At 36.1% G+C, this 14,359-nt stretch overlaps 1 protein-coding gene across 1 annotated transcript; it reads left to right on the top strand.

Moving 5' to 3' along the window:
- The first annotated feature begins 677 nt into the window (after window positions 1–677).
- Window positions 678–2,947, top strand: LOC140500553 (HAUS augmin-like complex subunit 7). The gene has a single exon (XM_072603186.1). The coding sequence runs from the start codon at window positions 1,525–1,527 to the stop codon at window positions 2,653–2,655; it is 1,131 nt and encodes a 376-aa protein (XP_072459287.1). The 5' UTR covers window positions 678–1,524; the 3' UTR covers window positions 2,656–2,947.
- The last annotated feature ends 11,412 nt before the right edge of the window (window positions 2,948–14,359 follow it).

The following is a 14,359-nucleotide window of genomic DNA, read 5'->3' as shown; positions in this document are numbered from 1 at the left end:
TTGCAAACCCATTGATATGGGTAGAGGTCACCTTCCTTTTTTCTTATATTTCTATTACCAGCACATTGCCACTATGCCTAATATATAGCAACTACTTAAGAAATGCTTCTCTCTCTCTCTCTCTCTCTCTCTCTCTCTCTCTCTCTCTCTCTCTCTCTCTCTCTCATCTATCTACTATCATCTATGTATCTGTGTTATCTATAGTGGGATCTTATATTCTGTACATTTTTCAGTATTCATGAATAACAAAGATATGATTCATTGTTTAATACTACTTGGAAAAATCTCTTATTTTTCCTATTAATACCCTCATAGAAAATGTTCATGATTATTATATAGATGATTCTCATAATGATTCTATATAGGTGGGAGAGTAGGGATATAGGTCAATAATTGTTGATAGTCACCATACACGTACACAAACACACACACACACACACATATATTATACTCACAGACACTAATAAGGACTAAATTGTTTTCATGCTTTTTATATCTTCCTAACATTTAGATACCTTGTAGATTGGTCTCTCACAGATATATATATTTTTTTAATTTCTATTTCTGCTTCTTTGAGGATTGTGATGTTAGGGTCCAAGGGTGTTGATTCCACGATCTTTGAAGATAAAAATAAAACAGTTTATTTTGATAGTTTTCACAAATCTTTTCCATTTTTTTTTTGTTTGTTTATAGTCGCTCCATTTTTGTTCTTAAATGTCCTTAACATCATTTTGGTCAGTAGTATGGAAATTTGTTTTGCATGACTTCACACTTGTAATTGCTTGCCTTCTCAGCGGGTAAGAGAATTTATTTTTTTTCATAAAAGGTTAAGAAAAAACATCATTTTGGCAAGTTGGATATCTTGACAAGTTTCTTAGACTGTTTTAACTTCCACTGCTATCTCTGCTTTGTTGGATGATTCAGTTTATAAACATACTTTCTCTTCTTCTGTAACACTTTTTGGGTTTGTAATCTGACCCAGTTATCACTTTGGCAGCTGTTTGTATTTGGCTTAGTTTAACTTCTCAAAGAAATTATTATAGTCATTGTTGATGTCATATCTGTTGTCCATTTTGTATTTTAAAATTTTTCAGTAGTTTAACTCATTCACGGTTAAACAGTAATTGTATTTCATCTTTTTTTCTTCTTGTTTATTATAAATTTTAACCCTAATTCTGATGAACTAAAGAATAACTCAACAATAATTTTTCTCCTCTCTGTTCAAAATGTAGTCAGTTTCATTCTATGGGATCCAGTTTGTTGCTCATCATATCCTACACTTACCAGTTATTTTTTAAATAAACTTTTCAGGACATAGAGATGTAAGGTTTCTGTATAATCTTTGTCTCTTCTCATTTCTACTGAAGAATACTTTTCCATGTATTCCTCATGTTCCTCATTTTCTTCCTTTCCATTAGAATAATCCAGCATCAGACATCATTGTCTGTCACCAAGGAACTGGCGCTCTGTGAGCCTGTGGATATTGGGTCCAGGTGGTTCTGACTTCGAGGAGCAAGAGGGACAATGGCGGGGCGTTGGCCAGAGCTCGGGGACAGCCATCAGACATCAGTGGCGCATTCTAGGAAGGGACAGTGTGAGGAGGAGTGGGAGGACACCCAGCTCTCCCTGGAGGCTCTGAGGGTGCTGGGGCGACTAAAGGACATAGATTGCCCCTTCCTTGAAGGTCTGTATATTACTGAACCGAGGACAATTAAACAGTTCCTGTGTACGCCTTCAATTTACCGTTTGCTTATTGTGGAATGGTTATTTGCAAGACTGTATCCTTCCTTTGGGCATTCATTTGCAACTGTGCCCAACTCTGGGGCTAAAGTGAAAATGACAGAGATGACTAGACTTGGCCATGAACTGATGTTATGTGGACCAGATGATCAGAATCTCATTAAGGGCTCTACTAGTGTGAAAGAACAGCTTTATTTCTTTAATCAGGTACTAGATCAGGTCACAAGTCTGGATCCTGAATATGTCACCAGTTTCTTCAGTGTGGAAGAGAACTTCTGCAAGTTGGCGAAGGATAACAGGACGCTGCTGAAGAAAGTTTTCAGTTCCCGTGTCCACAAGATCCTAGGCCCCAAGTTGAATCCCTTGCCTGTGGACATAAAGCCCTTGCATGGGCTCCATCCGCTGGAGGCAAAGAAGACGATGGTGGAAGAGCTTTCTGAAAAACTGACCAAGCTCACTGAAATGGTGCAGGCACTTAAGGGAGAGGTCCTCAGTCGCCAGGACAGCGCCAACAAACTGTTTTTGCATAGTGCCACCAGGTGCCCCATTCAGGGTTCTTCCTGCCATGGGAGAATCTCCAGCCAAGGTAATGGCACTTTGGGCTTGACTCTCTCAGATTTCCATCATCTTATGGTTGGTTTTATACACGTTTTCGAGGATAAGCTTCATGAGTACTGTAACCGCCCAGCCCCCAGCATCAACCCGTGTGGTCCATTCTTTCACTCTGTACATGAGAATCTGACCCTCTGTAACCAGGAGCTGAAAGCTGTCAATGAACTTATGGATACCTCCATGAAGGTGGAGAATATAACAGAGCAGCCACAACGGGAGAGAGCTTACTTGGGTGAAGGCAACCGCATGGTGACCTTGGTTGAAAAACTGAAACAGTTAAAACAGAAATATATGCTCTTCTGAAACAGTCCTTGGACACCTGATGAAAGTATGGATGAAAGCTAAGTGTCTATTCCCTGCTTCCCCAGCTCCTTGCGACTTGACTGCTGCTGCTGTTTGGGAAATGAGGGGGAAGACTTTAATCATGAGACAAGCATCTGTTTGCCCTTTTAAAAACCATTTTTGTTCTTCGTCAATATGAATTTGAGAAGCACCAACAAGGAACACATAGAACAAAGAGAATGGTACATACACCACAAATTTGTGTACATTATCACCTTAGTTTCCAAAAAAAAAAAAGCCAGCATCAGAGCAAATATTAATTTAATTTGGAGGGTCTTATTAAGTTTCTCGTTAGATTTCTCTAGTATTTCATTACCAACTAATGAGATATGCAAAAGCTGCAAGTATTTTTATGTCAATATTTTGGTAAATGCTTATCATCACAGCTGAAGTATGTGATGATCACATATCTCCTAACATTTCTTGTTCTTTTGAGTGCATAGTAAAAGTCTCTAGTTTTGCCTCTCCAAAGAGCACCTATAAACCATCCCTCCGTTTAGTTTCAACTTCCTTTTTTTTTTTGGCTAGTTGTATTTATAACAAATGTGTCAAGATTGATTTGACTGAGCTCTTCCAGGAATGTCCCCTTTTTTCCATCCTGCACTTTCACTGTAGAAGAAAGGAGGAGGGGTGCGCAGGACTGACAGGCATTAAAAAATTTAATTTGTTTCACACATTGTCATGGCCAAAAAGTTTCAGTAATACGTGTCTCTTTGTGATTATCTAAGCTGGTCTTTGGATAACAGATTCATTGTTTTCCTGGAACCATACTTGAAACTTTTCCAGAATAGCAGGATCTGCCAAAATTTTGCTTCACTGGCATAGGCCTTGAGAATCCCCAGGGTCACCTCCGTATTGTATTTGTGGAACGTCATACATATACATGTATATATGTAAATAGGTTCATAGAATTAAGGGCTAGAAGGGAGGGAGAGAGAAAGGAGGGGAAGAAACATTTACATAAGCACCTATTACATGCCAACCATTATACTAAACATTTTTATAAGAAATATTATGTCAAATATTACAAATATTATTCTGACCTCAGAATTCAAGCACTCCAATTCTCTCATTTTACAGATAAGGAATGTAGGGCCAAAACACGTTAAATGACCTGTTGTTGTCACACAAGTTGTAAGTGGGAGAGTCAGAATACAAACCCAGGTCCTCTGACTCTCCATCCAGTTCTCCTTGTACTGTGTTGTGTTATCATGATGTAGATTTAGAGTATGTACACTATCTGTCATCAATGGGCATATATACTGAGGTAAGACTTATGGAAGTTGCTGTAGAGGTTCTGTTGGTGTAAGGAACTATCACTGTGGAAAATACGTCTGTAGACAGAGATCAGAAACTTTTCAGTAACTTAGTCTTAATGACCAGGTATGGACAAAGAGGTTAAATGATTTTCCTGGAGTCACGGATAGGATTTGAATCCAGGGCTTCTGTATTGTAAGGCTGGTCCTTTATCCACTGTGACATACTATCTTTCATAAATCTGAGCCAAGAGTTACAATGATTTCCCCCCTCATCAGATGCTTTGGTTTGGATACACAGAAAGGTATTCTGGGAAATACTTAGCAACCAGTTCTCTGAATGTATACAGGACATATTTTTAATTTTAAACAATATTATTAATATTTTTCTATGATTTTTTTGTCTAGACAATGAACAAAATAATAAACCAAACCTAATTTGTAACATTTGCAGATTTTTTGAGGTGAAAATGCTCACATCAAAAATTTAACAATGGCTCTTCTGAGTTGATACTACCTGCCTTCAGCATACCCCTGAAAACCCAGAGAATTTCTAGTCTCACACCTTACTGAGTGCCATAACACTTAATTAGATTTGAAGTAACTTGTAATTATATAGTAAAGAGACTAGAAAAAGTTTTGTTTGCTCTTCTTCTTCATTGAATAATAAGGGTTTATAATGGAGTGAAAAGGATTTCTGTTGAATAAAAAGCAGATGACCTTTCAGGGCACACAGATGTTTCATGTTGTCAGTTTATTTCCCTGTGAATCACAGTGCTTTTTCACAATTCATGATCTGGTCCATTTGAACTTGATTAAAGAAGAAAATCAATATTCTGCATCTTTTCTTGAAATTACATAGATTTTCACCAAATGTTAACTCGGATATTTTTCTAAAACCGTATTTATTAAACACGTTAGTGAGTGACCATATATTATATCTCCTTAAGGCTTTATTCTTGAAAGATTTTTCCTGTATTTGAATGAACATCAAAGAATTCAGCTTATATATTGTATATATGATAAGTTTTTTGGAATTTATGATTTTATGATCAAAGACCATCTTGCTTAGATTTTTAGATTAAAAAAACTTTAAATCAGACTCATACCAAGCATAGACAACTTCAAAGCAGAGGGTCTTAACTTCAAGTCTAGGAAATTATTTTTTTGAATAAGATTCTATTTTTTACCAATCACATGTAAAAGCAATTTTTAAAATCTGCTTCTGAAAAATTTAAGTTCCAAGTTCTCCCCCTCCCTCCCTTTCCCTGCCTGAGACAGTAAACAGTTTCATATAGGCTATACAACTGCAGCCATGCAGAATATATTTCCATATTAGTCATGTTGGAAAGAAAACACAAGTCAGGGACATTTACAGAAAATATTTTTCTAACTGTATTTCAACACAATTGGTTTTCTTTAATCCTATGTATTTTATATTTGCATTTAAAAACCTTATTTTGAGAAGGATCTCATAGATTTATGGGTTTATGACAAAAAAAGATTCAGAATACCTGCTCTAATTGGACTGGGATACTAGAAGACCAGTAGATTACATCAGAAGTGTCAAACATGCTGCCTTCCTTGTGGCCAGTAACATTTCTGAGTGTACCCATCCATATTAAAGTATCTTTATGGAATATTTTTAAAAGTTAAAAAAATGCAATAGGATATAGGTAATGTTAATTTGTGGTTTTCTAATTCAGTGTGCTGCCCACAGGAATACTTATGTACAGTTTGGTGACCCCGTTTTGATTTGAATTTGAACACCACTGGTCTCCAGTATAGAATAGACTGGTAACTAATGTTTTAAACTGCTTCTCATCCAGTATCACAGACTCTATGTCTGTTTATTCAAGGAGCTTGGCAGACCTCAAGCACATATGCCCAAAGTGCCATGCCAACCAACTTTTTTTTTGTCATGGGAACTGATTTGGTCACTGACCAGATTCCTCTCCCTAATTTAATCACCCATTTCCCTTTCTATGAAACTTCCTCCAATCTTCCAAGATGGGCAGTGCTGTTTTGCTTAATTAAATTCAGAGATATTTATAATTTTCTTATCATACCTTTCAATTATAGCTATTTTTAATAGCATGTCTTGCCTCCCCTATTCCTTAAGGGTAGGAAATGGGTCATGTTTGACTCTGTCTCTCTGTAATCCCTAACATCTCCCCATAACCCCTAACATAGTACCTGTAGTAGATATTGGACCACATCTCTCCCTGACTCAAGAATCGTCAACAGTATCAGGTATAACTAGGTCATTCTCCTACTCAGAAAACTCCAGTGAGTCCCTATAACCTTGAAGTTCAAACATATAATCCTTTTTGTCTTTTCAAGTCCTTCACAACCTAGCCCCTTCCTAACTTTCCATGCTCCTTACACTTTACGCTCCTCTACATAGATATAATGGCACCAGCATTTCTTGCTTATCCTCTCTTGGAACATTCCATTTCCATATTCTCTGCATGGGAACTGGCCATCCTCATAAATGAAATGTTCTGTCTCCTCTCTGCCTCTTGACTTACTTGGATGACGTCAAGATTCAGCTCAAACTCTGCTTTTCATGGAAGGCCTTTCTCCATCCCTCTGATATTACCTTCAACGTACAGTGTATATATTTTTATGTATAATTTTTTAACGTTTTCTTCTTCATTAGATGAACCCATTGACACCAAACCACATGCTTTTTTTCTTCCTTTGTATCTTGAGAACTTAACAGTTTTTGCTTGTTGATGATTTCCTGAGTAAATAGAGCTGCATACACAATAGCAGAATAAACATTAAAAGCTTTGTGTCTGGCCTCAAGGACCTTCATATCATTATACAAACTGCCTTCAGGAAAGAGCATCCACTGTGCTTGAAATTAGCAAACCTTGTAATTTCCCAACTTTCCTGACTAGTACAAGGCATGAGACCTGAAACCTGAGATCCTCCTGAGAACAGGGATTTTGCAGGTGGTTTCATCCACACAGTATTCAGGCCAATGTGAAGGCTTAGTTGTCATTGCTTCCTAAAGCTGGAGGATATCCCTGGGATCCCTTCCTGGCTAGATGCCTCTATAATGTTTTCAAGCTGTTGCTCACAAGAGGCCAATAAATTCAGGTCAGGAAAGAAAGTTGTCCCAAAATCCCCATGGAGTCTCTAGATCTCAGTGGGCGTGAGCTGCCAGGGAAGGTGATGCTACTTCTTCTTCTGGCCCTGGTACAGCTGAGCTTGTGGATATTATTAAAACATTCTTCTGGGGTCTGAGAGTAAGTGATGAGTGAGTCATTTGTCATTTAAATTGCCAGCAGATCAGCTTAGCCTCTGCTGAATCAGCTCTACCGCTTCAGTGCAGGTCACTGAGCTTTCTCAGGTAATCATTCTTTAACAAAAGGAATTCTAGGTGATCCCTTTCCTCATCACAAATCCTGGGACACACAAAAGAATTCACTGAGTTTTCATTTCACGTGTGTGTGTGTGTGTGTGCGTGTGTGTGTAGTTAATCATCAGAGGGAAGATACTAGAATTAAGAGAAATTGGGAAGTGCTTCCTGTAGAAGGTGGGGTATTAGATGGAATTTAAAGAAAGCCTGGGAAATCAGAAGGTGGAGATGAGGAAAGAGAGCATTCCATTCATGGGGGACAGTCAGTGAGAATGCACAAAGTACATTCTTGTTTGGAGAACAGCAAGGCCAGCGTCAGGGGATTATAGACTATATGAGATGGTATAAGGTGTGTAAGAAAACTGGAAGGATAGGTAGCTTTATTAAGGCACTATGAAAATAAAGATGGCATTTATGTGTGCGCGCACACATACACACACACACACACACACACACATACAGCATTTCCCTGTCCTCAAGGAAATTACAATTTTCTTCGGGGTACTTTCTGGCTGATGGATGATATGTATATTCTAATCATTGAATTCCACTAACTCAAAAACATTATGAAAAGTCAAAAGACTATAGGAAGATGTACGATGTTTGTGGGCAGGCTGCCACATATTATCAATAATAACTGGTGAGTTAGGAATAGTATCCAGCTCATTATTAAGGGCATGAAGGGAGATCAGTCTTGGTGCCCTGATTGAGTAGTACCTAGCAAAAAAGTAAAAGAGAAAGAGGTAATCTTCTTTAGAAGAATACTGGAAAATATGGACCAGAATCACAGAAGCTGGGAAGGGGTGGAAGTGTCAGAAGCTGAATCAGTAGAGGTTAGCCAAATTTACCTTCGTTTATTCCTCACACTCAGCCCTCCATCTCCAATGCTTGAGCCTTTGCAATACTCACAACGGGAATACACTTAATCCTCACCTCCAACACAGAGATTCCTTTTCTTCCTATAATAAGCAGTTCAAGCACCTCTTCTAGGCCTTTCCTTGTCATTATCTCACCCCCAGATTTTAGTCCCTGCCCCTTAACTGTGCATATCCATCTACCTGTCCATTATCTATCTGCTCTGTGTATGTATGTACATACATACACATACACATACATATACACACACATTTCCCCTCCAAACAAAACCTTTCCCTCCCAAACAAAAACATGGTTATGCTTCTCATTCTCTTCTCTGGGTCAAGATGGGTCATTACAATTCCTCAATGTTTGCCTTCATTTTGCTATTTTTGGTATTTAGAACTTTTTGGTGGCACAGTGGATAGAGCGCCAGGCCTGAAGTCAGGAGAAGTCGAGTTCAAATCCAGCTTCAAACACTTATTAGCTTTGTGAGCCTAAGTCACTTAACCCTGTTTGCCTCAGTTTCCTCACCTATAAAATGAGCCGGCAAGGAAATGACAAACCACTCCAGTATCTTTGCCAAGAAAACCCTAAATGGGGTCACAAAGGGTCAGACACAACTGCAAGAACTCAACAACAACATTTTTTTGTTTATATCATTTTTTCTTCTGCTTCTGTTTATTTTCCACTGAACCAGTTCATATGTCTTCCAACATGCTTGAAATTCTTTGTATTTATTGTTTGCTAAGGTATAAGGATATTCCATTTTGGTCACATATTACAATTTGTTCAACTGTTCCATAATAAATGGACATCCCTATTTGTTTATTATTGTATTTCTGCTTTTTTTTTCTGTGTGAAAAAGTTCTATTATGAATATCTGAGTATGCTTGATAACTTTCTTTGACTCTTTAACTGTCCTCTGGCATATATCTAGCTACGAGAGGACTGAATTAAAAGGTGTAAAAGTTTAAAGTGCTTTTTTCTTTTACATTCCAAAGTGGTATTTTAGAACGTTTGATCCAATTCTCAGTTCCATCAGCTATTAATGAATTTAGCCTCCCACAATCCCTCTGATTTTATTGTTTCTTTTTTTTTTGCCATTATTGGCAATTTGCTGAAAGTAAGGTGAAATCTCAATGTTATTTATTTAATTTTATTTCTCCTATGATAGTGATTTGGAGAAATCCTTGATATGGTTGTTTATAATTTATAATTCTTTTGAAAATTGTATCCATTAACCACTTAGTATTTGGAGAATGGTTTTTCATTCATTTTTTCTTAATATTGAGTCTGCTCTATAATTGTCACACATCTCTTTATATCCCCACAGACATGCTAGATGTAAAAGCATTTGAAACTCTATTGTAGCCCAAATAGAATCTAGGAGTTAGCACTTTTTGTTTATTAGATAAACTAAAATGATTGAGAAACATAAAACCTGACCCCGAAATTGTGCTTGCAGTGAAAGTCAGGAGTCACGATGATCTGACCAAAGAAATTTGAGAAAGAAGGAAAGAGGGAGTTATCTGTTAGCTATGGCACAGAACGGAAAGCATGATCCTTGGAGACATGAACTTGGAGTAGGTAAGAATAGGATTTGGGAAAGAGATAAAATAAGTGTTATGGGAAGGGATTTGTTTTTCTACCCAAGGAATGCACAATAGAACATTGTTAAGAGAAAAAAAAGTGATTTGAGGAATGTTGGAGACAAAAAAGAAAGAATGAGAGACAAAAAACCATTGTCAATAATTAAGGAAGTGAGTACTTTCCCCTCATGTCATTTTGTCACAAAATAATATAAATAATATGGTATTCATATATTAGAAATGGATAAGCCAAGTAGTACATGAGAAATGAGATTGAACAAGATCATTTGCAACTAGCAAGGTAGGAAAGGACCAAGGTAGGCTTCCTGAGGAAGGCAGCAGTTGAGTTTGACTTCAAGGAATAGTTGGAGAGATGATCAAAATATAAATCTCATTTGTTCAAGAACTGTTTAGATAATTTGATAAGAAAAAATGGGAAAATTGGAAAGTAGCTTGGAAAAGAACAACTTTTGGTCAGTATCTCAGTCTACCCCAATAAATTTAAATTTTATTTTTAATTTAAGCATAAAAGGTTACATACTATTAAAAAAGAAATAAAATAGATGGGAGTAGCTTTCACAAATATAACTATAGAGGAAATTCTTACGCAAACAATAAAAGAGAATCACAAACACACACATATACACTATTCATATACAATAGGCAATTCTGACTATAGAAAATAGAAAAGTATTTGCACAAAGAAAATCACTGCCACTAAGATAAGAAGGAAAGATGTTGATTGGGAAAATTATTGCATCTAATATCTGTGATAAAGTTCTGATATATGTAAATATGTAATTGTATGTATGTGTATATATACACATGCGCATACACACGTTTTAATTCCGTGTGTGTGTATGAAGTATACACAAACATATGTCCAAGAATTATTTTCTAGGTTTTTAGTGGTTAAAAAGAAATGAACAAGTAATTTTTAAAAGCAGAATGGTAAACCATCAAAACATATGAAAGATTGTTCCAGATGATTAATAACAAGAAAAATGAAAGTTAAAATAACTTTGAGATTCTGTCTTATATCCAGAAAATTGACAAAGATGGAAAGCTAAAAAAAGGAAATATTGGGTGGTCTGTGAGATGGTAGGCATATTACTAATATGTTGTTGGTGGAAACATGAAGTGGTACAACTATTCTCAAAAACAATTTTGAATTGAACTGAAAAGATATACTGTTCTAAAAGGTCTTTATGATTTGACTCAGACCTCACTGCTAGGCATGGAGATACAATAGAATAAGGTCTACATTTGTAAAATATTCATGGTAATATTTTTTTTTGTGGTAGCAAAGAACTGAAAACTAGTAGTTACCCATTAACCAGGTAATGGATAAAATTACATAAATGTAATGAAAAATCAACCTGCCACAAAGAAAAAAAGAACAGCTACGAAGAACTGAAAACCGATGGAAATTTTCTGTAACCTGAGGCACTAAGGACGCTGGGCTAGAAATTAACATCTTGCTACCTCCTTGGGGCTTATATTTCAGTATATTTTATTTTATATTTTATTATTATATTTATATTATTATATTATATTTATATTACAAATATCATTATAAATATTATTATATTTATTATTATATTTATATTTTATTATATTTTTAAGGGATTATAGCTTATAAGTAGTTGACATTCTATTTAAATGGTTTACAGTGTGCTTGGAGTAGAAGAAAAATATGTAAAGGTGAGCAGTATGCAGAAAAAGTTGTAAAAACTGGGTGGTGCTGTATTTTGGAGAGCCTTGAATACTAGATACAGGCATGAGTTGTATTTGGTAATAGCAGCTTTAATTTTTCTAGCACTTTAATATTTATACATCACTTTCTTCACAACAACCTTGTGGGTTAGTTAGTGCAAATATTTTTACACTGCTTTATTCCCTTCTGTTTGAGGAAATTTTGACTCCAAGGATTTAATAATTTGTGCAAGGTCATAGAATAGATGCCAAAGTCTGGACTCAAACTCAGGTCCTCCAACTGTCCAGATTCACCAGTAGGAGAAAGTCACTGGACTAGACAAACCCATGTATAAAAAAGATTACTCATTCTAGTGCCTTCTTTCTTCTTCCCATTTATCCTATTTATTGCTTGTTTGTATATATTTTTATTCACTTGTCTCCTCCATTAGACTGTGAGATCCTTGAGGGCAAGGATTGTGTTTTGCCTCTTTTATATCCCCAGTGCCTAGGACATAGTAAACACTCAGTAAATATTCATTGACTGACTAAGATTGATAATAGATTGATAGACAGGTATGCACATACATGGTAGATAGATTCACAGATACCTAGACTGATAATAGAGCACTATGCAGTTACTAATAGAAGAGAATGACAGTCTCTACTCTCAAGGAGAGCTAGAAATGTGTGTGGGTTGGAGAGGGTGGAGAGGGAGAAGGAAACTACCTATGAAGCAGGGTCAAGGTGGGTAAGTGGAGCATTTTGGAGAGTGAGTTTAGCTGGACATTCTGGTTTCTGGGACTCTTCAAGCTAGGGTAAACCTACACAGGCTTGAACTAATAAGGACATTTGAAATCATCAAATCCTTGATTCTGAATTTTGCAAATTAGGAAATTGAGACCCAGGGAAGATAAATGACTTGTAGTCTTTTTTCCCTGAAGCAGTGAGAAATACCTGAAATAAAATGAATCCATCAAATTTTATTTCATATTCTTACCATGAATATTAATTTTAGTGTCAATATGGTACTAAATACGCTAATGATTAAAGGTTACCAAGAAGTAGTTGCCTGGACCTAGACACTTAGTACGTGCTCCTTCTCTTTGTCTCTATTTTAGACAGAAAATATCAAGGAAACAAATAAGTCAATGTATATAGTTCATATGAAAAGGAATTTGTTTTAGAGTGTTTTGTCCTTTGAAAAGGGGCAGCTTGGTGGCACAGTGGATAAAGGGCTAGACCTGGAGTCAGGAAGACTTATTTTTGTGAGTTCAAATTTGGTCTTAGACATTTAATAGCTTTATGACCCTGAGCAAGTCATTTAACCCTGTTTGCCTCAGTTTCCTCATCTGTAAAATAAGCCAGAGAAAGAAATATCAAACCACTCCAGTATCTTTTCTAATAAAACCCTAAATGGGGTCAAGTAAGAGTCAGATGTGACTGAACAACAAGAGGCCTTTGAAAATTATATTTACATTTCTTGAAATCCACTCAGTAAATTTAGATTATAAAAGTTTTCGGCTATATTCAAATATTACAATTTCTAATTTTACATTAATGAACACCTATAGTTGGTAGCATCATACCATCAAGCTTCCATGGGAATGAATAACATCCCTCCCCCAACTTTTAAAAAATGCATGACTATTTCTTCTAAGCACATGTTATGAATTAGGCTAATCTGCCAATTCAGGGAAGCTCTTAAAAGAAGAAGGCAACTGGTCTGAATTTATAGCCAGAGATTATTCAGACGTCTCAAGAGCTAGGCCCAAACTAAATGGCAAACCAATGCATGGGTTCCTTTTATTTCTCCAAGAAGCTACCCTGTGTTCCGTCGCCTTTGGATTTCTCTCTTCAGATTTCACCATAAAAAATAGAGGTTCATATTAGAATAGCCTTGTCAAGCTTTGTCTGGAGATCTTAGGTGAGACACCTGATAGCTATCTATCTATTGTCACATAGAATAAACAGGACACAGCAGTAGTGAGCCCCTTTGGTGCCACAAATTTCTATTTGAAATATATCAGAAGTCAACTTCCTTGTTTAATTGGGTGTGAGATGTAGGACTTTATAAGCCATGACATGTCCAGTCATCTATGCATAGGCAAAATGCACAAGATAATAATGGAATTACATATTATTTTTGACTTCTTCAGTACCTTTGAGGCTAATTGCTGTAAGTACAGGCAAAAGGTACTCAGGCTTCACGACACATTTAGACTTTTGTTTGCCTTTAGATTTCCAACATCCAGAACCCAAGTTATCATAATATATTTGTTTTTATTAAATTATAAAGATCACTCATTGTTTTTTTTTTTTCTGACCCCTAAGTTTTTTTGTAGCCATGAAGGCTTCTGCTGTTGGAAGTTTTGTCACCCTGCCTATGAATTCCTGCAAAAATCTAAATTGAAAAGAATTCCAGAGAATGAGTAAATCTTAGGATAGGCTGTTTCACTTTTTTGTGATCTTTAGAGGAGGAAAGTGACTTAAGCTTACTCTTAGTTTATCTTTATATCCTTAAGTACTTTGGAAATTTTAAAGAATAAAGTAATTTATAATGTTGGTTATTTATTGACAAAATCTATTTTACCTTATCAAAGTTTAATTAAAACATTTCTTAATTCCAACAACTGATAAAAATGATTTTTATAATATCAAAATATATAGCATAAAATCTTAAAGTTTTACTTACTCTTTTCACATACATTATTTTATTTTATGCTCCCACCACCTTTATGGAACAGAGAGGGTAGAGATTGCTATTTCCATTTTTAAAATTAGGAAATTGAGCCTCAGAGGATTTAAGTGACTTCCCTCAGATTCCATAGAAATCAACATGCTGGTTCAGCACTCTATCCACTGAACTGCCTACCAGCCCAATTCAGTTTTTAAAA

The sequence above is a fragment of the Notamacropus eugenii genome, chromosome 4 (assembly GCF_028372415.1).
Source record: "Notamacropus eugenii isolate mMacEug1 chromosome 4, mMacEug1.pri_v2, whole genome shotgun sequence".
NCBI lineage: Eukaryota > Metazoa > Chordata > Mammalia > Diprotodontia > Macropodidae > Notamacropus > Notamacropus eugenii.
The sequence above is the reverse complement of the archived record's forward strand: the minus strand, read 5'-3'. Positions and strand labels throughout refer to the sequence as shown.

Coding starts and splice junctions, on each gene's coding strand:
- LOC140500553 (XM_072603186.1), top strand. CDS start 1,525: ATGGCGGGGCGTTGGCCAGAGCTCGGGGACAGCCATCAGACATCAGTG.